The sequence below is a fragment of the Cyprinodon variegatus genome, unplaced genomic scaffold, assembly GCF_000732505.1.
Source record: "Cyprinodon variegatus isolate N-32 unplaced genomic scaffold, C_variegatus-1.0 Scaffold475, whole genome shotgun sequence".
NCBI lineage: Eukaryota > Metazoa > Chordata > Actinopteri > Cyprinodontiformes > Cyprinodontidae > Cyprinodon > Cyprinodon variegatus.
This window is the reverse complement of record NW_015150928.1, coordinates 226,965-253,934: the sequence shown is the minus strand read 5'-3', so window position 1 is coordinate 253,934 and position 26,970 is coordinate 226,965. Positions and strand designations below refer to the sequence as shown.

The window sequence follows — 26,970 nt, the reverse complement described above, 5'->3', positions numbered from 1 at the left end:
TTGGTGTAAGGGATTGTTGTCGAGTTAATTAATCTACTGGTTTTCCTTAAACATTAAATTTCAATATGACTCTATGTTCAACCGTCTCCCTGAAGCACCTTGAGATTAAGTGTTGTGAATCGGCGCTATATAAATAAACTGAAATTGACACATAGTGGAACCATTTTAATAATGATAATGAGATCAGGAGGTGCAGGAACAAAATGTAAGCAGGAGAAAGTATGAGCGGGAGCCAGTAGGCATTCATCTCATCAGTGTACAAGTAAAACATCTATCAAAGAAAGAAAAATGTATCAACCATAAAAGAAGGGCAACACAAGACCCTAAATGCAGCATGTAGGTTCATTTTTTTTTAAACCCCTCAGTTCAGCCTGCTCTGCCCCTCCCCCACTGTTAGCAAAGTTAGCAACTTTAAACTAACTGGAGCTTGAGATTATTATGTCTGTCACAAAACCATGGAGGGAAAGAGAGATTGGCAATGTTTATAAATAAGACCCCAGTTCTGCAAATTTGCTGGTTTTAGCAATGAGTGACTATACATGTATTGACTAAATCTTTTAATACTCTTATCTCGGTATGAATATACATCCTGAAAATTGCTTTAAAATGACCAAACCTAACATTGAATAAAGAATAACTAAAGTTTTTGAAACTTTCATCTTATTTAAAAGATATATGTCCTTTGTGTAAACTCAGAATAGTGGGTTCATGTGTTTTGCCTAAAATTTTAAAACAGCTAACATGAAGAGCTTGAACATCCTAAAGCTGACAGGCACCATCTGAAGAGTCTGGATTATAAGTCCTCTGACTGGATAGAAAACAGGTGTGATTGATGACAAATTCAGCCAGCTGTGAGAGGAGGAAAAAAAGAAAGACAAATGATTCCCTTAATTGGTTTCATCTCTATTAAAATAAACAAACACAAATATTAAAATAATAAGTAACAACAAAAAACAGAGTTAAACTTTTCCCTAAATAAGACTTTGCTATTAGTCAAAAGATAAGCTGCACAATATTTGCCAGTGTGTCTGTGTCAAGTTGATAAAAAGCAATATATAAAAAATTAAGAATGGTAATTAATAAATTATAAGTAAACAAACTAACTTAATCCCTCAGCTTGTCAAGCCCATTGCTACTCTGATGTTCATGGGTGGGGAAAAAGTTGCTTGAACTTAACACAATACTGTTGTTTGAATAACTTGCTCTCAAGCATTTGTCTTAAATCAGACCTCCTCATCCTGACACCTGTCCCTGCTCCAGCTTAATCTCCCTACAGGTCTTTTTAATGCAGGTTGAGCTTCATCCAAGCAGCTTTGTTTGAAATCTTTTGTCGTTAGACAATATCTGCACAGATTCTGTTAAATTTTGTAATCAATTATTCAAAAGATCACAGTAGGGAACAGCAGCTTATAAACAAGGGAAAGCTGCTTGTCAGAACATAACTAAAAAGTTTTTAGCACTTGATCAGTTTTAAATATAAAATTAATAAGTAAAACATCCAACAGACTGATTAGGATTTATGGCTACATTTATTCAGGTAGGAAGGCAAAACCAAGTTTCTTCTAGAACTTTTTGTCCAATGGAAATAAAATATGAAATAAATATATTAAAATTATCAAAAGATCCATCAATCCTCTCCCACTTATTCCATAAGCGTCTCGGCGGGGCCAATGCCAATCTCTGGTAGTATATGAGTGAGAGGAGGGATACAACCCGGACAGGGGGGCGCCATTCTGTTTCAAGGCAACACAGAGACACACAAAGACATACAACCATGCACACACACTAATACCTAAGGACAATTTAGAGAAGCCAATTAACCTAACATCATGTTTCTGGACTGTAGGAGGAAGACAGAGTACCTGGAGAGAACCCACGCATCAATGGGGAGAACATATAAAGTCCATGCAGAAAGACCCCAGGCTGGGAATTAAACTCAGAATCTTCTTTAATCTGATTTTGTGAAACAGCCCTCAGCAGTGTTTAATATATGCTGATTAAGAACACCTATCATATTAAACATAACTAAACATAACCAAAGGAATGAAAATGAAACAATTAAAAGTGACCCCATTCTCCGATTTTAAGATTTTTTTTTTCTGTTCTGCATTGACATAACAGTCCACCCTTTAATTTTAAAAGCATTAAAGCATGAATGCTTCATATACCGCAGTTAAGTGACTTAAAAAAAACAATCCTCAAGAGATACAAGACAAAAAAATTATTGTAGAGCAGATATGGGGCAAGAAGAGCTGTTAATTTAGACCACTTTAAAGGTTTGGGTGGCTTCCCAGAAAATATGGTTCCTTATAAGAGCAAGTTGTCAGAGCGGAGCAGAGCAAAGCAGAGAAGAAAACACTCAGCCAAACAGAAGAGGAAACTGAACAGTTTCATCTAAAATAATTTTTAAATATCAACTCTGACACTTTATATTTTATCAGAAACCTGGTGAAAAGCAGTGGAGTATCTTCATATTTTGAGATTTTTGGTGGATACTATATCGGCTTGCTTCACCTGCTGAAGCCAGAGGATTTCCTTGCAGAGGAAATCTTTTGGCTTTCCTCTGGCACTTCAGGCCACCTAAGAAGGACCAAAGCAGCAACCAAAGTAAAGGAGAGGAGTTGATGTTGATAATTCTAAGTTGACTGGTCAAGTATAACTTGATTTTAGTGCGGCATTTGATGTCATACATCATAATCTACTCATCAGTAAATTAGAATGCTAAGGATTCGGTCCAACCACCATCAAATTTATCAAGAGTTATCTCACAAATAGAATGCAATGGGTTTTTTTACACTGGCAGTTGGTCTCATTACAGGGTCTTTGATTTTGGGGTCCCACAAGGGAGCTGTCTGGGACCACTCTTATGTGATATATTCACAAATTATTTACCATCAGTTTTGTCTAAAGCAACTGTACAAATTAATGTTGATGATTCCACAACGAAATATGCTGCAAAAAATGTCCGTGAACTGGACAATGTTTTGTCAATGGAGTTAAATAAGGTTTTTGATTGGATAAAACAAAATAAAATGGTGCTGAATATCTCTAAAATAAAATCAATTATCTTGGGATCAAGTCATAAACTTTCCAGTGCACCCAAAGATGAGTTTGAACTTGTCTGGAGAACCTATAGAACAGGTAGATAAAGTAAAATTATTGGGCATAATTGATAATCTGTTGTCATGGTTAGAAAAAAATTATACCATAGTGAGGAAGATGGGTTGTGGTATCTCAATTGTGAGGATATGTCTTTCTTATGTCCCTAAAAATATTGTGGGACAAGTGGCAAAATCCATAATTTTATGTCACATGAATTATGTGATGTATGGTCCTAAAAAAAGGTCAATTAGGGAAATTACAAACTCCCCAGAAAAGAGCTGCCAGGTTGGTTTTACATTGTTCCTTAAGAACACCATAAGTACTGTATGCACAGTCAACTTTCCTGGTTAATAGTAGAGTACAGGTTCACTCTTATGTGACTAGGTCAGCTAATGGTGGCCAGATGATGTTACCATGTCCAAAATCAAATGCCTTAAAAAGAACAGTTATTGAACATGCTATCAGTTATTGGAATAATTGCCACCTGAATATATGTGAACTAAATGTAAAGCATCTTTTAATTATTGATTGCGAATGTGCTATTTAAATGTGTGAGTTGTGAATTAACATTTATCGTGTGAAAGTGAGAATTAATGTAATGGATATTAATGTAATAACTTGGAATGATTTTTGATAACCTCTATAATGATGTCTATAAAGTTTAAGTGGTTTTTTAATTGTTAAGTGTTATTTTTTGTCATGTGGACCCCATAAAGACTAGGTGGTCCCACTTTTGGTGACGGCTAATGGGGATCTTTTATTTAACAATAAACAATAATATAAGGGTCGGCCTTCTTATTTGTCCTTTCTAGGATTTCTTCAAATGCTATCATTTTCTTTAAGTTTTAAATTTCTTAAATCATATCTATTATCCAGTAAAGGTTTTCATTTGTGTGTTTTTTGGAAAATAGTATATCATTAAAGTATGCTACAAGTGCTGGCTTAAAAAAAAGAAATTGCATCTTCAAAAAATTTACTTAAAAATATTTTTGCAAGAATTTTAAATTGAAACTGCCAGAAAAACCAGAAATTGATTTTGTAAATAGCAATTATTTGGAATTATTGTGATAAATATTGACAGCAGAGTGAGCTTTTGCGGTGTAACATCTGTAGTAGGAAAAAGTTGTTCAGGATTGAGCAAATTCAACACAACCTACAACTCCATCATCAACTGCCATTTATTAGTATCAAACCACTGCTACAAAATCACATCAAACATCATGAAAATGGACTTCCATTCGCACTATACACAATGTAAGCTTTAAAGCAATCAAAGTACATAAATTGTTCTCATTTCTGGACAGATATCAGTATTCATCATAATATAGTTATATATTATATAGATATATTGATGCCACTTGAAGCCTTACATATCATTCCTTTGATCTAGAGCCTATGAATGTACAACTATCCCCCCCGATGGCTAAAAGACCCTCAAACACATGTCAGTAAATATTTTACATCCTCACCACATGTTTGTTCAGTATGAACATATAAATAAAACAGTCAAAAAAGATAAAAGTCCAAACAGTCTTTGAAAATCCAATTCCCACTTTGTGCAAAAAGAATTATAAATGATGGTAAATATATTTCATCTATAGTAATGAGCAGAGGAAATGCTGCACCTCAAACATTGTACTCATCACTGAGCAGAAACACAATACAGCCGTGCTACAAAGAACTCATTTCCTGTGTCAGTCTGAGAGCGCCAAACTACATGTAATCTGCTGTTGGAAGGGCGAAAAAACAAATAAAATAGCATTACATTTGCTGTCAGTCAAATAATGACTTTTTTCTTATGCCAATCCTTTTCAATCTTTGTTAAAAAGTTGCCTCAGGCTAAAAAAAAAAAAAAGAAAAGAAAAGAAACACAAAAACACTCAATGTGTGATTCAGTCATCAGCCTCATGAAGGGTCCTGCTTCAGATAGCTCGCTTTAAAACCCAGGCATTATCTTAGGCTCTGCATCATTGGCTGGCAACTTATTTTCCAGTTCGCTGGAAGTAATGAGGGACAGGTTGACAAATTCTAGATGCAACCTTTTTCCTTTTTTCAGACCCTCACATTTGGAGCTGCTGTGTTTTCAGACAGATTGCAAAGAAATCAGAGGATCAAACAGGTAAATGACTGCAAATGTAACAGGGAAATGAAAAAGTCTAGCTTCAAAAAATATATTTTTCTATTTAGAAATGAATCAGACTTTCTTTGAAAAACCTGTTTAAGTGTTTTTTTCCCCCTCCATTCTGTCCAGGGTTGACAAGAGAGGATGCTTCTTCCTGCTGTGCAACAAACATATCTACCAAACTGCATGTTCTTGAAAACAGAGGATTTTTTTTTTGATACTGACAACTCAGTATGCTGCTCAGGGAAGAGGTCTGTTGACTGTAGGAGCCAGGCAGGAGCCCTGACATGCAGTGCGACACAATCTCTAAGTTAAAACTGACAGAAGCACAGGAAGAGCTTCATTAACCACGAAATAAGGAGGAATCCCCCCTTTTTTCACAGCCTCCTTCTGTCTGCTGTTCACACTGACCACCGACAGATATTTGTGAAACAGCTCTCATACAATGCTAATCATTTCCTCTGCTTTCACTCTGAGATGCAGGGGTGGTGGTGCAGAGCAACACGATTCAGAGGAGCTGCAAACAAAAGAGGTATTGATGGCAGATTCCAAAAACTCTTCTTTTATTCATTAAAACAGATGGCTGCCACAATGTGGACAATGTATGTTTTACAGAGTTAATCCTAAAACCTTTCCTTGCTGTTCTATAGGTGTTGCAGGTATGTCAGCAAAACTGTTAAACATCTTAAAACAAAAACTGTGTTTTTAATCACTACATTGACTTGATTTGAAGATTAATGTGAAAGATCATTTATGCTAAATAATGGGAATTACTTAGATTATAAAGACAATTCCTGCTCTTCTTGTTTTTCAGGTGAAATATGGCAAAACAGATATAAATGACATTGTATGAAAACAATTACAGATTTATTCAACAAAGATAGCCTTAAAAGAGAATATCATATGAATGAATGCTCTTCTTGATGTTCCCCTTAAGGGGGGATTCGGGAAGTGGAAAAAACAGAAAGATCTGCCATAAAATAGTAAAAAAAAAAGATACGCTTTATGCAAGATTTCTCACAGAGGAGTTTGACAAATAATCAGAGCTTTCCAAGAGCCACTTGGAAATTATTAGACATAGGCAAAATATTCAGGTTGAGTTCTTTCAAAGAGAATAATAAGTTATGCTCTCAAACAATAATGATGTCAATGAAAGCTTACAACACAAGTTTACACTGGTGAATCTTGAAGAAATGTCTTAATAGTTGCCTTTTAGCAGGTTGCTTTAATTTAGGAGAGATTAATGAGACAGGATAATGATGCTTAACCTGCAACCATAGACAATTTCTGTTGGTTTCATTAAATGACCCAGTAAATGACCCATCAGGCTTAATTCTGATTTAGGATCTAAAACAATGAGGATTAAACTGTATAGAAGAGACATTCATAAAGATTTGTAGACTATAGTTTGTGGAATAATTAGCTAAAGTCTATTATTCCTATTCTTCAAATGTTCAGTAAGCATGTTCAAAACTGATCCCCTGTTTACGTCCACTTTATTACCGATACATTATGGAAAAATTCATGTAAATTTTTTAGTAACGTGTAAAATGCTTGGTTACTATCAACATCTGGTGTAAAAATCACCTTAATAATTGATAAAAACGCTGAATGATTGGGAACCTTTTTTTAGTTAGTTTGCAGAATAATATATGGCAATGACCCAAATAAAGACTGGGACATGATATTTAACTGATTTATAGAATACATTAAAGGCATGTTGCAATTCAAATACATTAGAATGATGATAAAAGAGCTTTGAAATAAGAATAAAAACAAACAAACAAACAAAAAAAAAAAAACAGGAAGAGGCCATGATAATACACAAACATGAATATTTTAAATCCTCTTATATGTAGAAGGTAGAGGGATTTTTTTCTCTTTTTTTCCCCTGCTGTCAACTGGAACATGAGGTGAGGCAGCAATCTCTGCAGGTGGGTGGCATGGCCCCTTTTCAGCCTGCACATCAACACATCTTTTTTTCTTTCTCTCTGAGGCATGCCACATCCAGGATGTTTAAGTCAAGAGACGATTCAGGTCATAGGACACCTGAAAGCTCTGCACTCTTTTAAAAAAGGGATCTGATCCTTTCCAGGTGCACTGTGGGATGGAGTAACCAGTGGCTTTTGTTTATAGTGATCACACCCACACTGAATGATCCTCTTGAACTAGTAAAGATAATGTTGATTAAATCCCGTTTGATCCTACAGTATATTCTGTGGCATATGGCCATCTGAGCTCTAGTGTGTGCATACAAAATGCAAATCCAGGGGAAAGGGAGAATCAGATATGCATCATCCTGTGCAATTAAGATGAGTCGATATCTTGAGGAGCCTATTGCAACACACTGATAGACCAATCAGCTTAAACCAGCTTGAGGGAGACGTTGATGCCACTGAATAAACCAAGACTCTCTCTTTGCTGGACTCTCCATCAGATTACTACTGCTCATGGTTTGAAGGTAATAGTAATTGCCACAAACAGTTAGTAACAGATTTGACCACATTTCTTTTTCACAAATAAAAATATGGTTTAATTCTTTTTTGACTATATGTAGATCACTTGGATTTATTTTGAATTAATAGCCGGGGAACTTTCAGAATTATATTGAGTTATTGCCTCTACCCCTTTTTGGACAACAACTTCAACTTTCACTACCCTGCAGCGTTCCAGACCATTAGTTTGTTTTTTTACTGTGCAAAAACATTTTAAAGGGCAAACAAAACCACAACAGAAAAATCATATATGAACTGCTGGGATGATATGAGGGTCAACCTATTAGAAAAAAACAAAAAAAACCAAAACATAACACTATCAAATAACATGGTGCTTGAGTTAGAAGTGCTGCCATAATATAAGATTTTTATTGACAACAGGTAGCCTACTGGGTATGTGAATACATATATTATTCTCCTTTGTAAATAAAGGAGTGGGTAAAGCTTTAAAATAAATCTTCTATTGCTATACATAATTTAATTGAACATTGTTCAAAAAAGACACCCTTTAGTTTGATTTCTCTCACTTTAGTGGGGGAAAAAGTTTAATTTAATGAAATAATCGACAAATGTTGGTATACATATAAGTCCCTTTATTATAAATACTGTATAGATGTGAATAAATATACATTATTTTAAATATTTTCCCCAATGTACCTAAATTAAAGTTTACATTTTTTCTAATTTCTGCCTTGTGAAATTAGAAAACTACAGTAAAAGGTAAAAATTTTTTTATAAATCTGTACCACGAAGGTCAATACAATGGTATGCCTCTCTAGTGATAGTTCAAAAATAAATTAAGAATATTGGTTCAAACTGGTAATAGTTTTGACTGATCAGCGCAGGGATTTTCACTTCAGGTACTTTTGGTATATCCTTGGAAATATCATGAAATTCAACTTATTGAAACTTAATGAAATGTAGCTATTTGTTCTAGCAAATTTTCTGAATAATTCAGTGACCAAATTCCAATTGGGAAGTGTAATGAAATTAAGCTGGTTCATCCATCCTCTGACAGAGTGACCTACTGTAGTAAATAGAGTAAATCAGGGTGTAAAAGTAGTGCTGTATAAATTATATAACTCCCCATTATTCAACAACAGAGAAACAGGCAAGAAGTTAATGGTAATTTAGAAAAAGGTGCAGAAGTCCACTGTTCAAGTGGGAAAATCTGTGACTTACATTAGTCATGCGAACTGCACACCATTCTTTGTGTAGAATAATTCTGAAAGTATTCAGACCCCTTTAAATTTTTCACTTTTTGTTTCTTTTCAGCTATTTGCTAAAACCAAAAAACGTAATTTTATTTCTCATTAAAAACAGAAATGTAGAAATTTTTTGCAAATTTATATAAAAAAAAACCCTCCTTGAGATGGTTCTGCTCCTTCATTTGAGTCCAGCTGTGTTTAATTAAACCGAATGGACTTGATTAGGAAAGGCACACACCTGTCACACCTGTCTATATAAGACCTTCCAGCTCACAGTGCTTGTCGGAGCAAATGAGAATCATGAGCTCGAAGGAACTGCCCAAGGAGCTCAGAGAAAGAATTGTGGCAAGGCACAGATCTGGCCAAGGTTACAAAACTAATTCTGCAGCACTCAATGTTCCTAAGAGAAAAGTGGCCTCCATAATCCTTAAATGGAAGAAGTTTGGGAAGACCAGAACTCTTCCTAGACCTGACTGTTCAGCCAAACTAAGCAATTGTGGGAGAAGAGCCTTGGTGAGAGCGGTAAAGAGGAACCAAAAGATCACTGTGACTGAGATCCAGGGATACAGTAGGGAGAGTGGAGAAAGTTCCACAACGTCAATAATCACTGCTGACCTCCACCAGTCAGGTTTATGGCAGAGTGGCCAGATGAAAGCCTCTCCTCAGTGCAAGACATTTGAAAGCCTGCATAGAGTTTGCCAAAAACCACATGAAGGACTCCTAGACTATGACAAAGATTCTCTGGTCCAATGAGACCACGTTATTATTTGTAAGCTGTGGAGAAAACCAGACACTGCTCATCACCTGGTCAATACAGTCCCCGGGGGGTTCCTTGGTTTCCTTGTTGGCTAGTACAGCCAAGAAGACTCATGGCTGTACTAGCTGAAATGGGTGCTTCTACTCAATACTGAGCAAAGGGTCTGAATACTTATGACAATGTGATATTGGAGTTTTTCTTTTCTACATTTGTTTTTTTCTGTCAAGATGGGGTGCCTAGTGTACATTAATGAGAAATAAAATGAACTTTTTTTTAATATTAGCAAATGGCTGCAATGAAGCAGAGTTAAAAAAAAATTTAAGGGGTTTGAGCACTTTCCCTACCCACTGTATGTATAATTTCTGTTTCAGTTCAGTTATTTGCTACTTTTTTGTTGCCCTATCACACCGCATATCACTTGACTACCATCAAGGTCAGGGTTATATTACTGTATGACAAAATGTGGAGTAATATGAATAGTCTTGCACAGCAAATATGAAGGAAAGTGGTCCAATTAGTTTAAACTTAATTTCTCAAAGCAAGTCTTTCATAATACTGCAACTATGTCTGCTTCAGGTTCCTAAACGAATCCCCTTTTCTGTAGCTCTGTTTTTTTTATGGGAGAACAGTGCATGGTTTAGTGACTTCCAGCGATGTTTTGAACAGATTTACTCTTGTTTGCTCCTTGTATATATTGTACAAAAACATATAAATCTGCCTCTTTTAGCCAATTTCTTATGTGTTGGTTTAGCTGACATGCTGGCTTTAAATAGATTTTTACCAAAAATGTCTGCAGGTTAGCTTAATCACCCACAAGGCTGACGTAAAAACTGGAGAAAACATGAAGTGTTTTGTTCTGCTTTCTTGGGGTCACATTAGCAACAGAAATATTTCATTGGCATCACCACCAGCAACCCCCTTTGACTGCTCATAAACTCAGATGTGGGTTTACATTGTAACATGGAGACTTTTATTGCAAATTATACGGATTCGATAAAAGGGACTTGTTAATACCATATTCAAAAAATAATAATCAACATCCAGTACATTTCATATGGAATACTAGCATGGTCTTAAGTGCTCAAACAAGTAACCAGCATTAACTCCGAACTGTCACCACAATGTGCCACAACAATCGTTATCATAAATCAAGAGCAAGTTGATTGAAATAAATCATATACAAACACAGCCTGGTGATCTGTAGAGGTATGTATTTTCAGACCAAGGTTATGAATCAAGATTTTGGAAAAGAAAAACCACTTCCATTTAAAGTTGGAAGGTCTGTAAAATGGCCAACTTTTCAAAAATACTGGTTAATTTTGAACATGCAGCACAACCATACTCTCTGCACATTGTCGAACGAGTGTGTGAAAACTAAGACTACACACTGGCTCTACAGATCAAAAGGTACCTATTTTCTCCAAATATACACACATTGATTCTGATCTATTATACTGATATACTGGTTCACACCCTCTGCTTTAAAAAGTAGGCAAATTTCATTGCAAACATTGCTCTTTTAAACATACCTAAATCAACAGCAGTAATGGCATCTAAAGGAACCTGACGACATTAGAAACTATGCCATACTGTGTTTCATTCAAATAAATGTCATATATCCAGTTTTACATGTTTCAAAACGCAGTGTTTATACATTTTAATAAAGGAAGAGAATAAATATACGTCTGAACCATTTTCCATTATACTTTAAACACTGAAACAAAATCAAATGGTGCAGTAACTTTATAGTTGGTAAAATAAGCCAGAAATAATTTCCGTACAAAAAGAAAACAGAACCCAAAATATATCACCATGTAAATAATGACAGTGTTTGTGCTTTAAGTCTTTTAACCGCAATGGCTATTGTTCTACAGATCTTCAGTCACAAGTTTACCTGTGAAAATACTGTGAACCTGATGGTTAGTCCTCCGGTTGTCGGGCAGAATATAACACAGTTTAAATTCCAACAACCTCGCAAACATGTTAACCTCAACTAAAAATTCAGCATCTGTATCTGAGGCAACTGATACATCTGAAAAAATACTTATTAAGGGCTGTAATTCTCCTCAGCTTTATCCTGGAATACAAGTCAGATGATGGTTGATAAACATTCGGTCATCAGAAAGGAGGAGATTCTAAGTGAGAGCTACTGGAAGTGTCCTTTGGAGGAAATGGAAATGCATGTGTCAATGGTAAATGTATGAGCATATTAGTATGAGAATATTAAGGCATTACAGTATTTCTGTTTTATTGATGTGGGTTGAGGGTACAGTGCCTTTCAAAAGTATCCATAATCCCTCTACTTTTCATATAGTATTATCTAAAAACCACCAGCTTCGATGTTTGACTGGTATTTTATAAAATGGCGAATGAACACAAGGTAGTGCATATTTGTGAATGATCAGAAAATAACAAATGCTTTTTAAGAATAGAAATCTGGAAATTGTGCCATGTACTGCAGTTGCTCCTATGTTAGTGGTCTAAAATAAATTTAAAATATGCTTAATGCTTTCAAATGTTTACCTACTTATTGAATAAAGTCCATGTAACTCCTAACATTGAATCCTTCTGTTCTGGGTAGTGCTAAAATCCCAGTGTGAAAATTTCAATGTCAGTATTATGCTGTGGGGAATGCTTTTCTTCAGCAGGGGCAGGAAAAAGCAAAATATCTGAGACTCAGCAGACTAATAATTAAACAAGACAAAGAGGCTGAACATACAGCCAGATCCGTACCGAAAACGGATGTGTTAGAATCTCTCAGGCCTGAATTCAATTCAATAGTTATTTGCACAAGACTTGAAAATCTATGTTTTTTGAAAGAAAGAATTTGAATATATTTTTCTGTCCTTAAATGTCTTTGAACACATCAAAAGGTGATTCATCACAGTTTTAAAGTACTAATATTCATAGAATACATTTTCACTTTTAACTTTTTTTTAATTTCCTTTTGAAAATATTAATTTGCTTTTTCACTTCACTGCTCTACCTTGTGTTGGTTTATAGAACTAAAAATTCATAAATACAATTCAGATTGTGGTTGTATGAGAAAGTGTAGAAATGCTAATGGGGGTATTGATACTCTCACAAGGCACTACACCTTAGAATGAAAATGCTGCTCTTATAAGCTTTCCTTAAAAAAATTGGTCTGAAACTTAGAGACTGATCATCTTTGTTCACCCTCTTAGTATCAGGAGAAAAGTCAGATTTTAATATATATATATTTTTTTTCTGGTTAGGTTATTGAAGTATTTTGGTAAAACTTGCAGCCAACATCTGCAGTTGGCTGCTGAGGGATTGGAACCCAGTTCAGAAGAAAGAACTCTGCTCTGACACCTGTAGAAAGAGATTTCTTCTAAAGAGAGGTAAATCTTTAAACAACTGAACTTGGGCTTCCCTTCTTCCTACTAAGTGAAGTAAACTGTTTGAACAATCAGAACAAGCATGAAGAACAGGCTGTAGTATTTTCTATTAGGAAAAATGTAAACAGAAGCGCAGCGATGTTCCTCCATTCATACTGTACAAAGATATGATTTATGTTAATGCTCCTGGTGAGATGAGAGAAGCTGGTCCCGCAAACAAAACCCTACACTATACTGAAATATAAAGATACGATACAGGATATTTTGCTACTTTGACGGCTGCCTGATTAAAGCTGTCAGGCAGGCGTGGTAAATGAGGGACCCATTTCCGAAATACAACATCGCAATCCTTCAGGACTGTTTATCCACCTACTGAGAAATCATGGAAACATGGGTCTCAGATAAAGCCCAGCCATTTTTCTTCGTTTGTTTCTGCCCTCTTTTTTCCCCTGCGTATTTTAAGCACACTCTGTAATCAAATATGTTATTGTTAGAAATCTAAATGTCTTTCCTTTGTTCACCAGCCCATAATACATTCAATACATTGGTACGGTAATCTGTGTATTCAGAGACTTGGCACAATTGCTTCTTTTTAACCAAGTACAAAAATGAATGGAAAAGTTTGCGCCGTCGCCTTGCAGGGAAAAAGATGGAAGAAAGTAACTCGTTTGAGAGGCTGTTGATATGATTGAAGTTGGTGAGGTTGGGAGGGGGGTATGGGTGTTGAACACTAATTCACAAAGTGGTCTGTCAATTAGGAACATAATAAAATATATGAAAGAGAAAATAACAATAATGATAAAAAATAACATTGTAGCATTTACATGACAGATTTTTCACCAGAAAGCAAAGAAAAAAAATCCCCCACACAAAGAGAAGCTGATTATTTTCCCTCCTCAGCTTTCCACCAAACAGTACCAGATTGAATTTCAGCCATCAGCAATGTCAAAAAAAGGACTCATAAATGCTCTTGACAGTCACTGTGTCTGCGTCGACCACTGCTAGTACACGCTGATGAAGGAGGAGAGAGCCAGGACCAGGTATCGACAGGCCAGCGGGAGATGGGCGCTTCCTGTGCTCCCATAGGGCGCAGTGTTGGGTGCTGTGGGCAGGAAACAAGAGAAGCTCTGATTAGTTGTGATTGCACTTTCACTCTGCCGCACCAGTTATTTCCAAATCCGCAGTCTGCTTGCTTTGAGGCTTATAAATGAGAATGGCTAGAGCGGCAATTTACAGAGCCACTGTCACTGATTTGAGCTGGTTTGTGAGGAGGAACGTTACAGCATTATTCACAGCACTGAAGCTGAGTTTAACACCACACTTTTCTGTGCAATCAGTATTTTTAATGCTTTAGCTCCTTTAAGACCCAAGCTAGAACCAGACTTCAGAGAGTTGACAAAAAAAATATGAGAAAAGAAAGCAATTGTAAACTAAAAATAAAAAGTAGCATTTAGTCTTCACATGATAAATAGGCCTAAAGGTACATGTTTATTCAATAATTATAGGTTTATTATCTTCAAAAATGAAAGTGATCAATGCAGGTGGTTACATGCTGGTGAAATCTGATCGGTCAGATTATCTGTCTGGCTCTGCGGTTTTAAGCTAATAAGTAACAGGCAGCTTTATTCACTAGATGGGACATCCAGTGAAATTCTTGTAGTCAGAATGACTTCTCAGAACAAACAGAAGAAAGGAAAACTGGGGTTTGGCCAGAACAGTTTCTCCGTTTTAAGGATCTGGTTGATGTTGAAGTAGGTTTAAGTTCTCATTTTTGAGTCAAATAATCCCATTTGGACAATGCAGTGGCTGTCTATGCTTTATACTGTATGGGGTGGTATTAGAAATAACTTGGCTTTGTGCGTCACTGAAAATAACGAACCAGTAAGGCTGTATGAGATGTTCAGCAGCTTCTCCTTTATTCAGACTGCATTTGGGTGACGGTGGCATCAGGCGCAGGAAATTGCCCTGCAATTGGAGATTTGTTGGTTCGAGCCCCAGCTGTGGGGCTTCAATGTGGCGTCCTTGGGTAGGACACTTCACTGCTGCCTACTGTTGGTGGTCAGAGGGCCAGTGCGGCCAGGGTACGGCAGCCTCCCTTCTGTCAGTGAGACCTAGAGCAGCTGTGGCTACAAAGTAGTTTATCACCATCAGTGTGTGCGTGAATGGGTGACTTACTGAATGTTGTGTAAAGATCTTTAGTCAAGTCTCCTGACTTAAAAAAGGGCTCTATAAGTTGTTTTGGGGTATGCTCCGAGATAAGCTGTACTGAAAGTATGTTTTGTGACACTGCTATAAACAGTGATGCTAGTTTTATTTACATAAGATAATTTTCATCTTCTATTATATTCTGAGTATGCGACTAAAAGGTTTCCTAACAACTTTATTTTTAATATAATAGCAAAGCCCTGAAAATAATTAATTTTGTTTCATTCTTTCCCAGATTTGGATAGAAATAGAAAAAGAGACTGCTTTAAGTGTAGGTATGCAGATCTTTAGATCCTCCATGAGTTATCTAATCTGTCATTAAGACTGCAAATGTCTGGTTTTAAATATGAACAGAAAGTGACAAAACAGTTTATCATAAACATTATTTCTAATTGTATAATATATAAATAAGTTTTAGCACAGAATGACACAAATAGCATAAAGCAATTAACACAATGTGGAAAAAGAAAGGATATTTCTATTCTATTTTATCATTTCTATTCTATTTAAAATATATGCTTTAATTTTTAAATGGGCAAAATATTTTTACTACAGTTGACTATAATGTTTCCTTGTTGATTCAGTGGAACTTTTCTTACTTTTTATTTATTTATGATTATTTTCTGAATTCTGTAAATGATATTTTTTCCTAACAATTATAAATATTTTTGTATTTCTAAGTGAGTTTAATAACGGTGATAAAAGCAATGGTTCTTTGTTTTGTTATACTTGCACAACCTGCTCTACACCAAGATAAAGAGGGAGAATAGGGTTGTTTATTGCCAAGCATGCTAATTATATCAGTCATTAATTAAGATGCAAAAGTGAGTCTAAAAATACAAACAATGTAATAATTGTTTCTTAGAATAAGGGAAAAAAAACAATTTGAAAGTGACTGCTTCCTCACAGAGTGGCAATTTTCCTGCTAATATGCATTATTATGGCTGTTCACAGAGTTAAGGCTGTTCTTGAAGCTCTTATATCCTCTATTCCAACTCTAAGAGAGAAATCATAATTGACACTAGCTACACAAACAAAAAAACAACAACAAAAAAAAAACAACAGAGATCAGAAATCAAACAAAAGCTTTTCACATGGATGGTAGAAATCCCCTCATTAAGATCACAATATACCAACACTACTTTGCAGCAGCCGTGACGTTTTCAAAAATCTTACACCTTGCTTTAACCTGACTTGAAAAGGAAGACGTTGAAAATCGAAAATGTGTCCAACAGACTTTCCTTCCATCTCATCTATTTTCAGATGTTTGTCAAACATTTTTACCCAGTCTCCCATCCCCCTATGCTGGCTAACAAACCCCATCAGAGGGGAGGAGGACAAATGAGGGCAACACAATTTCTTTTCTCTTATTGCTACAGAAGGAGGCTTTTGTTTAGTGCTGTTTGTGTTTCTCTGACCACAAGACAGCCTCAGTAATATGAACAGGTCTCTCTGGGGACCGAGAAGTAGAGGGCGGCTTTTTATTTGGAGGGCCTCTGCTATCCCCCACCCCAACTGCCGTAACAGACACACTGTTTTCGCTAGAAGCTCAATACATGCTGCCTCGAAGGTTACAAAACATGCTCTCCATCAGCGCGCACATATACCTGCGTGTTCAGGTCACATGCATGCCTGCACATGGAGCACAGCAAGGCGGTGCAAACAGGCTCTGGTGTACCAAGGGAAATCATGTGGTGAACAGCCCATATCAGCAGGGTGCCTCTATTTACACTGCCGGGTAATTAGTTCACAATGTACAGTAACTCCTCTCAAGTAGTCACTAGCTCGCACTAGTACAGCGCACACAAACAAGAGATCTTGGGCATATAGTTTATTGTGTTTGCGAGCAAAAAAAACAGATCGCAGTTGTTTCTCTTCAGACAAAGATTATCAAACTAAACCACTGCTACTGAGAAGCTTGTATTTATTTAACTTTGTGTGGGTTGTCATTAGGGCGGTACATGTCTGCTACAGTACTGTCAAAATAAATAGGATGATTAAGAGATTGATTTTATCACCAATGCAATAGCATGCTGGAAACAATATTTAGAGAAAAAAAAAGCAGATTCCATTATTAAATGACAGTGCTATGTTTTTACCTATTATTTTCAGGCATTGCCAGCACTGAGGTTGTTTACTGTTTCATGTTAAAAACACTAGAAAGCACGACGGATGGAAATGGAAAAAAGAAAAAAATGCATAGAGGGACACATGTGGGTGAAAATTTTGATGATGTAGGGGGATGCTGGGAAGCTTGGCTGCCCCCCCCTTTCCTTTGCCTTTTTTTTTCTATCTTCCTCTCCCCTTTTCTACCCCATCCTCTCCCTTTGTATCCCTTCTCTCCCCTCCTGTCCAGAGTACAGGATAATGACACAGTTTTCCTGGGTTGCAAGAGTGAGCCGAGGAATGGTAGTCATAGCAACAGCTCCCGTCCTGCTCGACCAACCCACCATACCTCCAGCTCGAGTGCGCTTGCACAGAGCTATCCGTGCTTGAACAAATCTTTCAGCGTTTCTAAGTGCTTTTATGCACCTCAGGTGGCAGGTTGGAGATGAAAAAAAATGGCAGATTTGACTGTTTTCTCTACTTTGATTTTTTATCTGATCAGTGTCACCACTGTTTTCTGGCTGCACAGCTCGTTTTCATATCTCAGCTTTTCATGCAGCAGTTTAAGAGGCTCGGTAAGTAATTACTGGTTCACTGCTTTGGTTTGCAGTGACAGGCCTGGAAAGCATAACAATAAACCCCTCAGTGCTTCAGGATAGGAAATGTTAGGTGATGCTGCTGCAGCTGCATCCTCACAGCATTTAAGTTTGGAGATGTTTAATATCTTTCGGTGTCACTGCAAAGAGAAGGAGCCTCCTTTTGTTTTGACTGTGTGGGCTGAAACTTGCCACTTTAATTAACTCCCCAACCAGGAACTGCCTGCTATGCCTTCCCTATACTCATTAACATGAAGGTAAAGAAACAAGCACAAAGACACTGAGGGAGAAATAAAGGCAGATAGAGGCAATGGAAGGATTCATCAAAGACAGACAGAACAGGAAAAAATTAGACATTGATTGAATGGGGTTCAAGAGTAAAGACGCATCATTGGCGGACACAGGAGAGAGAGAAAAGCATGAAAAAAAGAGTGAGTGGGAGTGGGCTCTGCTTCTTTGGAGTTAGAATTTAATTGCCATGTACATCAACTCCAAGTTACAAAACGGACCAGAATCCCAGACAATACATCACAGAGAGACCAGCAGTGTCACAAAGCGCCAACGCCAGGAAAAGAAGCAGCCTTCTGAAGGGAGAGCAGCAGAGGAGATAAGTGGAGATGAAAGCGACACGCTCCAATTACTGTTTTGCAACAGAATTGAAATTAATAAAAATGAAAAAAATGAAAAAAAAAGGCACTATAGGCTTTCCAGCTGTAGCAGCAGTCATACAAACATAACAAACCCTGGTTGTCTCCCCAGAATCTGGAAAGCAGCCATTAGCTTTAAATAGCCTGCTGAGGGATGAGGCATACTTATTTCCCTGTCCTTGTTCCCTTCCTCCAATCACTCCCAAATCTACGTCGACAGCAGTTTTGTCACCCACATATCTCATATATACAGCAAATGCTAAGGCCCTGAACCTCAGCGGCTCTTGAGAAAGATAATGAATTGTAGAGACATACTGTATGCAACTGTGACAAACAGTGCAGCCTGCATCTTACACCATGCCATTACTCACTGGGAAACTTCTCTTTCTGCAGTAACTGTGCCACTCCCTTGCCCTCCTTTCAACACTAATATTAATAATAACTTTTTTGCAAAGAAAATAAATAAATACATTCTTTAAATAAACTGTTTATGTATATCTGTGGCTCATAAAACTCTTCATTCTTTATTTTGATACATAAATGATAGATGCAACATATTGGATACTTGAAAGTTAATATTAATAATAACAATAATAATAATTATCTATAAAAATGATAAAGACTCCAGTCTTTATATACTATTTAGATCCTGGTTGGGTAAATAAAATGTTTTCGCAAAATTGTATTGACACCATTACTTTTAACTAAAGTTGTTCAGCTAATAGAAAGATGGAGAGATTGCTCTTGTAACACATCATGTTTTGCTTCTTTTTTGTCTATTGGATCCAATCTAAATAAGGCTTCAATAGTCAAGCTAGTTAAGAAAATATAGTTTCTCATGAATGAGGTTTCAGTGCAGCAGGCCTTCTGTTAAAGACAGGAAACATTTGGGTGCTTCCTTTTATCAGTGGTAAGGTTTATATCTGCACAACGTCACACTGAAGGATTAGAGTTTCACTCCACAAATATTTTTTTTTCTCATTATCACAGCAAACTGTGGTCTTAGTATCAACACTGTTGAAAAGAGTAGTGGACAACTGACTATGGAAATGGACATAACTGCCCAATTAATATTAGAAAAAAAGCTTTCAAGTGTTTAAACACATTTAAAATTATTTTATGAATAGCTGTATTATAAATATTAGTTTTATTAAAGCTAACAACTCCTCTTTTTTGGTGAACTTGTTAGTTTTAAATGTAGTGCTCAACAACTGAGCACAAAAACTCTATATTTAGCTCCAGGTAAGAGCCACTTGTTTTTATGGGTATAGCAAATAATTACTAAAGAGAAGAATTCTTTGAAGGCTTTCATGAAGAAAAGAGTAAGAAGCAAACATAGTTTATTACGGATTACCTAGTAGATAAAGGGGTTTTCAATGAAACCAAATAAAAAGTGCTAAACTACATGGAAGAAAATAGTCATGAGGCAGGTTATTTAGGAAAATAATTTATAAAAGAAAAAGGCTAAAGAAACTTTTCTTTTCACATATCCGAATTAAGGTGGCTGAGAGGTTTAGGGTCGAAAACAAAAGTCAGCCAGCCTGCCTTTGGGCAGAGCGCATGCGCAGTCACGGAGCTAAGCATAAAATAATACCTTAACTGACGGAGCAGAATTTATCAGAGTATAGCGCTCATCAGACACATGTTAAAGCGAGCGGAGGAGAGATTTAAATTCTGCAGACCTGTCTCATTGTACGCTCAGATTTAAAACTGTGCCTGAACTTAGTGGCACAACATGACAGGCAGCTGGTCATACCGGAGCTGCATTCTGCGCCTGAATCAATTACTGGGAACCAATACGGTTACAGCTTTATATCTATATTAAATAAAAGGAAAAAGAAAAAAAAAACAGGGCAGGGAGAAGAATTAGAGAGTGAGCAAGATGCAACTATGAAACTAAGATAATTATACTGAAGAAGCAAGTATTCTTGAACAACATGCTGACACCTTTTGTTTGGGCCCCAATGCATTTTAATATTGAACATTAAAAAGATTTATAAAAGTGTGATTAAAACACTCTCACTACATACTCTGTGGTATTCTTAAGATACATTTTTTCTTTAGTTAAACACATGAAACCGTTGGTGAGACTAAACAGTGGTTATGAAACGCTTGTTATGGCAGCTTTAGATTTGTTTACTTAAAATCCAAGTTTTTATACTTATTAAAGAATGAAAATCCCTTTATAAAAAATATTTTAAAGATTAAATACAAATGAAATGTCTGTTTATCTCACTTTTGGTATATTTATACAAAATTTCACTTGAAAATAAGCAAATAATTTATCTTCCAGACAAAAAAAAATTGATAGCTTTTTTTTTTCCACAGATAATTGAACCATTACAATGCTTTATATTTCTGTACATTGATACAATTTAGTGTATGAAACCAATATTAAAAATATTTCATTTAGATTGTGGTAAAAAATACAATTAGTACAGAAATATCTGCTTCTCCAAAGCAGTGTTCCTTGGTCCAACGGTCCTCCAATTTTTATATGTTTCTCTGCTTCTACTCCTAAATTAAATTGCTAAATTACTTCCTCAGCATGAATTCAAGTCATCCAGAGTCCCTATAATGACCTGATTATTGGACTCTGATGTGTTGAAGCAGAGACCCAACTAAAAAGTTGCAGGAGACCGGACCTTGAGGACCGGAACTGAGGAACCATTTAATTTGAATTGTCCAAAAAAATAAGAGGAGGAGCCGGAAAACTGCACTTTGTCAGAAGAGATACTCAGTACAGAAAGGATTAGTAATTTCAGAGAAAGACGAAAATGTCTCCTGAGATAAGATTCCTTCCTTTTGTTCACACTGGGCTGAGGTCTCTCTCAAGTGTCCGGATACCCCACAGAGGTGTTGATTAAGTCAAGTTGAAGGCCAGTGCCTGCCTGTGATCGAGAGCCTCCAGCTCACTCATAGAGCTATCAGGTGACCCGTCACTTGCTCATTCACTCTCCTCCTTGATACAGATGCTGAGAGATGCCATTATAGCTAACCCCAAAAAGCATTCTGCTGGGTGTTGATAACCGACAGGTACTGGGATGTTGGGAGAAAGGGGGCGAGCTGTGAGGATACGACAGTGCTTGGATGCACAGGAGGGTAAATGATCTCTGAAGGCCATCTTATTAATGGAGGCTTTTCATTACTAGCACTAATGCAAATGATTGGTGGGGCTAATGAGCTCCAAGGTATGAGTGAATGAGGGCTCTGTGCAGCAGCACTCTGTGATAATCATAACGGGAGACAGGGGTGATGAGTTTGAACATCATATTTTGTCATGATGAACACTTTGCTTGTACAAGAACAGAAGGGAAGAAAAAGAAATGGATGAACGAACTGATGGGATGGTGAGTCAATTGTGTGCCAATTTAATATGGAAGCCTGCTACAGGCATGAAGCAACAAGATGAATGGTGGGCAGGAAGGTTGTATTTCACTGTCAATGGGGTGAAGTAAGCTAGGGCATGGAAAATGTCTTGATCACCTACCATGAAGTGCTTTTATGCTCCATGTTAAAGTACCGGGGAGGTAATAAAGCTTGCCATATAATTTCAATTTTTTGGAGCTCCTTATTGCAAGTCTTAGGGATTGCAATAATTGAATTTATACTCTTGTTTGTTACTATGGGTTTTAGACTCTCATGGTGGCTCTTACATGTAGAGGGATTTAACCTGATTTACACCATGGTGTTTACAGGATCAGATATGGCTCATAAGTGTCCCTTGTGGGCTCCCTCTGCGAATCTGAGGGCAGGACTAGAAGTCGCCAAATGATGGTCAAGGACATTAAACCCCTCCTCTAACTCCTGCTCATGTAGTCTGTTCTGAAGCTGTCCATAACGGATTACGATGATGCCTGGCTGGCTGTTTTGTCTCTTCCCCTAAAACAAAGCCTGTTTAAAGGATACCAACAGCTGAAGAGATGCATCATATATAAATCAAATTAAAAGCTGTACAAACATGCTTAGTACCCCATATAACCAAAATAATGGCATCAAAACCCTGAATAAATTAAACAATTCTTTAGATATAATGTACAATACAAAAAAGGAAAACAAATACGGTAGGATTAACACGAGACAAAGCTGTGATGGACAAAAACATGGCAATGGATTATTCTAGTTAATTCAGAATAAGTTCTGAAAATAGTCACAGTAAGAGCTCTGTCTCAGCCATTAAAGGGACAATGGCTTTTATAAACAGTGGCTTTTTATAAACAAAAATTAAATCTTGTTTCTAAAAATACATATTCTGAGAAATTCTAATAAATGGTAAAATGTTAAAAGGCCTGTACTTGTATAGCGCTTTTTTCAAGTCAAGAGACTTGACCAAAGTGCTTTACACTGTATTCAGTCACTCTTCCATTCCCACACACACTGATTGTTAGCAAGCTACATTGTAGTCACAGCTACCCTAGGGCTCAATGACAGAAGGGAGCTTGCGCCACCGGGCCCTATGACCACCATCAGTTGGCAATGCAGGCAAAATGTATTGCCCAAGGACACAAAGACACTAATAGCCAGAACCAGGGCTTGAACCAACAACCCTCCAATTGCATGAAAAAATCCTGCATCCAATGCCACTGGTGCCCTGTTTTTGATGTTAATAACATAAAATCAAAAATTATACCATCATCATAGCTCAGAATTAGCGTAAGAGACGGTGCACCTAATGGGAGACACCATGTTGCATCGCCATTTTTAATAAGACTAGCTGGAAAGGGACAGACTTGTCAGACTTATGCATCCATCCTACTTCTGTCATGCTTATCCCAAGTGGAAGTCGCGAGGGGTGCTGGTCAGACCTAAGCATTTTACCTGTGAATATTTTAACAACGTGGGGGGTTTCAAACGGACCCCAAAACGTAGATCATTCTGTTTTCCACCTTTTTGTCGCAATGGGAGACTATCTGTACTCTGTCCAGTGAGAGGAAAGAGAAAGAAAAACAAGTGATAACTGGGAGAAAACAAGAGTCTGAATCAGCTCAGCTTTTACCAGGTAAAGACAACTTATAGATGAGCAGGCCTTCAACACAGACCTGAAGGATTCTTTCCTGGATTGGTAAGTTAACAGTGAAGCCTGCTTTAGTGTTTCGCTAAAAACAGGACAGTATCGTCGAGAAGCTAGCCTGTTCCCCTGGATGAGCTCCATTGCTGCTGTTATTCTTCACAGCATTCATATCATCTTGCGAGAACAGGCTTCTTTCTGACCTGTTTTCAGGGATATGTGCCATGTTTTTCAAGCGTTTATTTTGGCAAATTTTGCACGGGTGATGCAACTAATTTAGCACACCACAAGATGGAGGTAAATCTTACACACTTTACATTTACATTTACACTCATCTATAAGAAAAATTATTTTCCTCATTCAACTGTAAAACTTTTGAACTTTTCTGCATCATTCTATGAATGCAATAATACAAATTATGAAATGATGGTGTTTGTTCAGTCTAACCTACTGATAAAACTCTCCTGCTGCTTCTGCTCTTATGTTCTGACAAGAATGTTCTTGCAGGGACCTGCTGTGTGTCTTTACTAGAAAAGGTTATGATCAGGGGTGAAAGCAGACTGGAACAGTCCACTAATGAGTACCAGTTAAAAAAATTAGGGGCAGTATGCAGTTTTGTAAGACTTGTTATTTTGGTCTGTTATTTTGTGCCACTAAGTTCAGTGCAGAGTTAACAATCTGTGCGCAGAGTGAGACAGGTCAGCAGAATTTAGGTCTCTCAGATGCTTGTTTCAATACTCGTCTAATGAGCGCTAGAATTTGATTAACTCCGTCAGGTGTGCTTACGCACAATTTGCCCCAAGCGCATGCTTAGCTGGCCCATTGGTGCACTCATTAATCAGTTTTCTCTTCCCTTGCAACTTAATAAACTATATGTGGCTAGGTCTGTCAAGATAAACAATCAATTAATCACATAATAGATTTAGATTAGCTCAATAATTTGTGTTTGTATTTTTGTGTGTGGGCTGCTCAGTTGTGCAGTGGGTAGCACTGCTGCCTTGCAGCAAGAGGGTTTCGGCTTTGATTCCTGGCCCAGGGTCTTTCTGCATGAAGCTTGCATTTTCTCACCGAACAAAGGTGGGTTCTCTCCGGGTACTCCGGCTTCCTCCTACAGTCCAAAAACATGACTGTTAGGATAATTGGCTTCTCCTAATTCTCCTTAGGTGTGATTGTGTGAATGGTTGTTTGGCACTGCTAGCGACCCTGCTTCCTTCTCTTTCTACTATAGACTTATGTTTTACTCCTACATCCCCGCCCCTCCCCTTGTAGTTTCATTAGTGTAGCATGGGAGCTTTCGGACAGGGGAGTAGCAAACCAGAGAAATGCTAGCTAAGATTTGGAATAATACCTACTGTACACTACAAAGAACAGCAGCAGTGTGCGAGCACATTGGATTCAAAATAATTTCTTGGGCAGTTTATCATTGCTATATACATTTTCTATTGAGACAGGCATAAATGTGCCTGAACACTTATTTAACATTTATTTTACATGTTTCTTAAATTAATTACTGGATTGTCATGGCATTGAAATGCAGTCTCAGAGTTTTAAAGGTTTGATTATTTTTAAATCAAGCCTATAAGATGTGATTCAAAAAGTAAAGTTCAAGTAAATGTCAAAGTTAAGAACTGTTAGAACCCTTAGTTTAGTTTTATTTGTAAAGAGAGAATATCTGCTAATCTTTTCCACATCCTTCTTTCAACAAAGAGTTTCTGAAGGTGTTGTGTTAGAATTATTACAACAAGTTTCATTGCCATAATGCCAATAAAGGCTTTTCATATCTACTAAAGCGTGGGAATAAATGGTGAATAGGCATTATTTGTTAAAAAATGTTTTAACTATAACAAAAAAGAAAAAAAATCTGAATATTAGGAATATCTGTACATATTGATTAGTCAGCCATGAATATTTGCTTTAATGTGTGTTATTTTTCTTTAAAAATGAAAATGAAGAAATTAAAGAAAAAAAACCAAAAAACTAAGAGAAATTGAAAATTCTCAAAGGCCAAAATACAAAAATGTATTTAGCTGTCATATATGGGTTGTATTGGACTACATCAGAAAGACCCTAATATTTTTAAATGCAAGTTGGATGAAAGAACCAATTAACTTTTTTTTTAATTTTTTTTTTTTATATACAATTCACATAATTTAAAACTACCTTTACCCCTGTGCACATTACTCTGGAATTCCAAGTGAAGTCTTTAGAACTTTGCTGAGTCAGGTGGCTGCCAATTTTTATGATGTCAGGACAATCTAACCAGTTATGATAAATGTTCTACAACAGACATGAATCTCTCAGAGCTGCTGCATCTATACAGTATATATTCTGTCAGGTGTCATGATCTCATTTCCTTCACCTGCAACCTTTAAAAACATACATTTCCAACTGTTAGGTATATGGGAATATGATGAAACAGCTCTCTTTTGTCACTTTCTTTTGGGATGCTGATAAAGAACCACAGCTGAATATAACGGGTTATGGGCATTTTGTTTATGATAGATATAAGATACCGATATCGGTGAAGATGGCCTGGTTATCACTACCCACCTGAGGCAACTTGAACATGATTGGGATTTGCTAACACTGAGCGTCTCAGCAGCAGCAGCGCCGGAACGTCTGTTAGTATTTGCTAGGATGGTCACACTATATGCAGAGCAATCCATATTTTTTCTTCATATTTACCTTCTCTGAGCTGTTAATTGATTTTTCTCAGATCAATTCTGTGGTTTACAGAAATTGGTGGAGCAAATGGAGTCCGATCAATTGCCAAGTGATTAGCATGTGCACTGGATTACTTCAAACTGAAGGACTCCTGAAGAATGGCGGCTGGAAAATAGAGGGAGTGTTCAATATAGCCATTTATCATAAGTTTAAATTACTTACTGCTAAGTCAAAGTCTTACATATATTACAATAGGAATATTTTTAAGTATTTAAGACTTTTTTTGCCTACATGAATCCTTATGCAGTAAATGTACTTGTCCTACCGTGTTTTGGAAAGCCTGTGAGAGGTTCAGAAAAAAACTGTAATGTCCTGAAATGATCACTTCTGTTTCAGATTAATATTTCTCAAAGTGTTTTAAAGGAAGATACACATACATACTAGTTCTGCTATATGTAGTGAGGACCATGTGTTGACTCCTATTGACTTCCATTGATTTTCAGTCATTTTCAACCCTTTCTATGCCCTAACCCTAAAACTAACCCTAAACCTAACATTACCAATGCATACCTCACCCTTACCCTAACCCTGCGGTTCTCAAAGTGTGTGGCGCGACCCACTGGTGGGGAATTGAGACGTGACAGGTGGGGCGCGCGACGTTCTGTTGTGTGTGTGTGTTGTGTGACTATAAATGTAGAACG

The 26,970-nt window shown here is 36.9% G+C and overlaps 1 protein-coding gene across 2 annotated transcripts in view; it reads right to left on the bottom strand.

Moving 5' to 3' along the window:
- Nucleotides 1–12,350: 12,350 nt before the first annotated feature.
- Nucleotides 12,351–26,970, bottom strand: part of negr1 (neuronal growth regulator 1) — a 221,910-nt gene continuing 207,290 nt past the window's right edge. For both annotated transcript variants that reach the window (XM_015389834.1, XM_015389835.1), the window contains one exon: nucleotides 12,351–14,145. In XM_015389834.1, coding sequence (XP_015245320.1) covers nucleotides 14,045–14,145 — 101 coding nt within the window. In that variant the 3' untranslated portion in view covers nucleotides 12,351–14,044. The remainder of the gene's footprint in view (nucleotides 14,146–26,970) is intronic.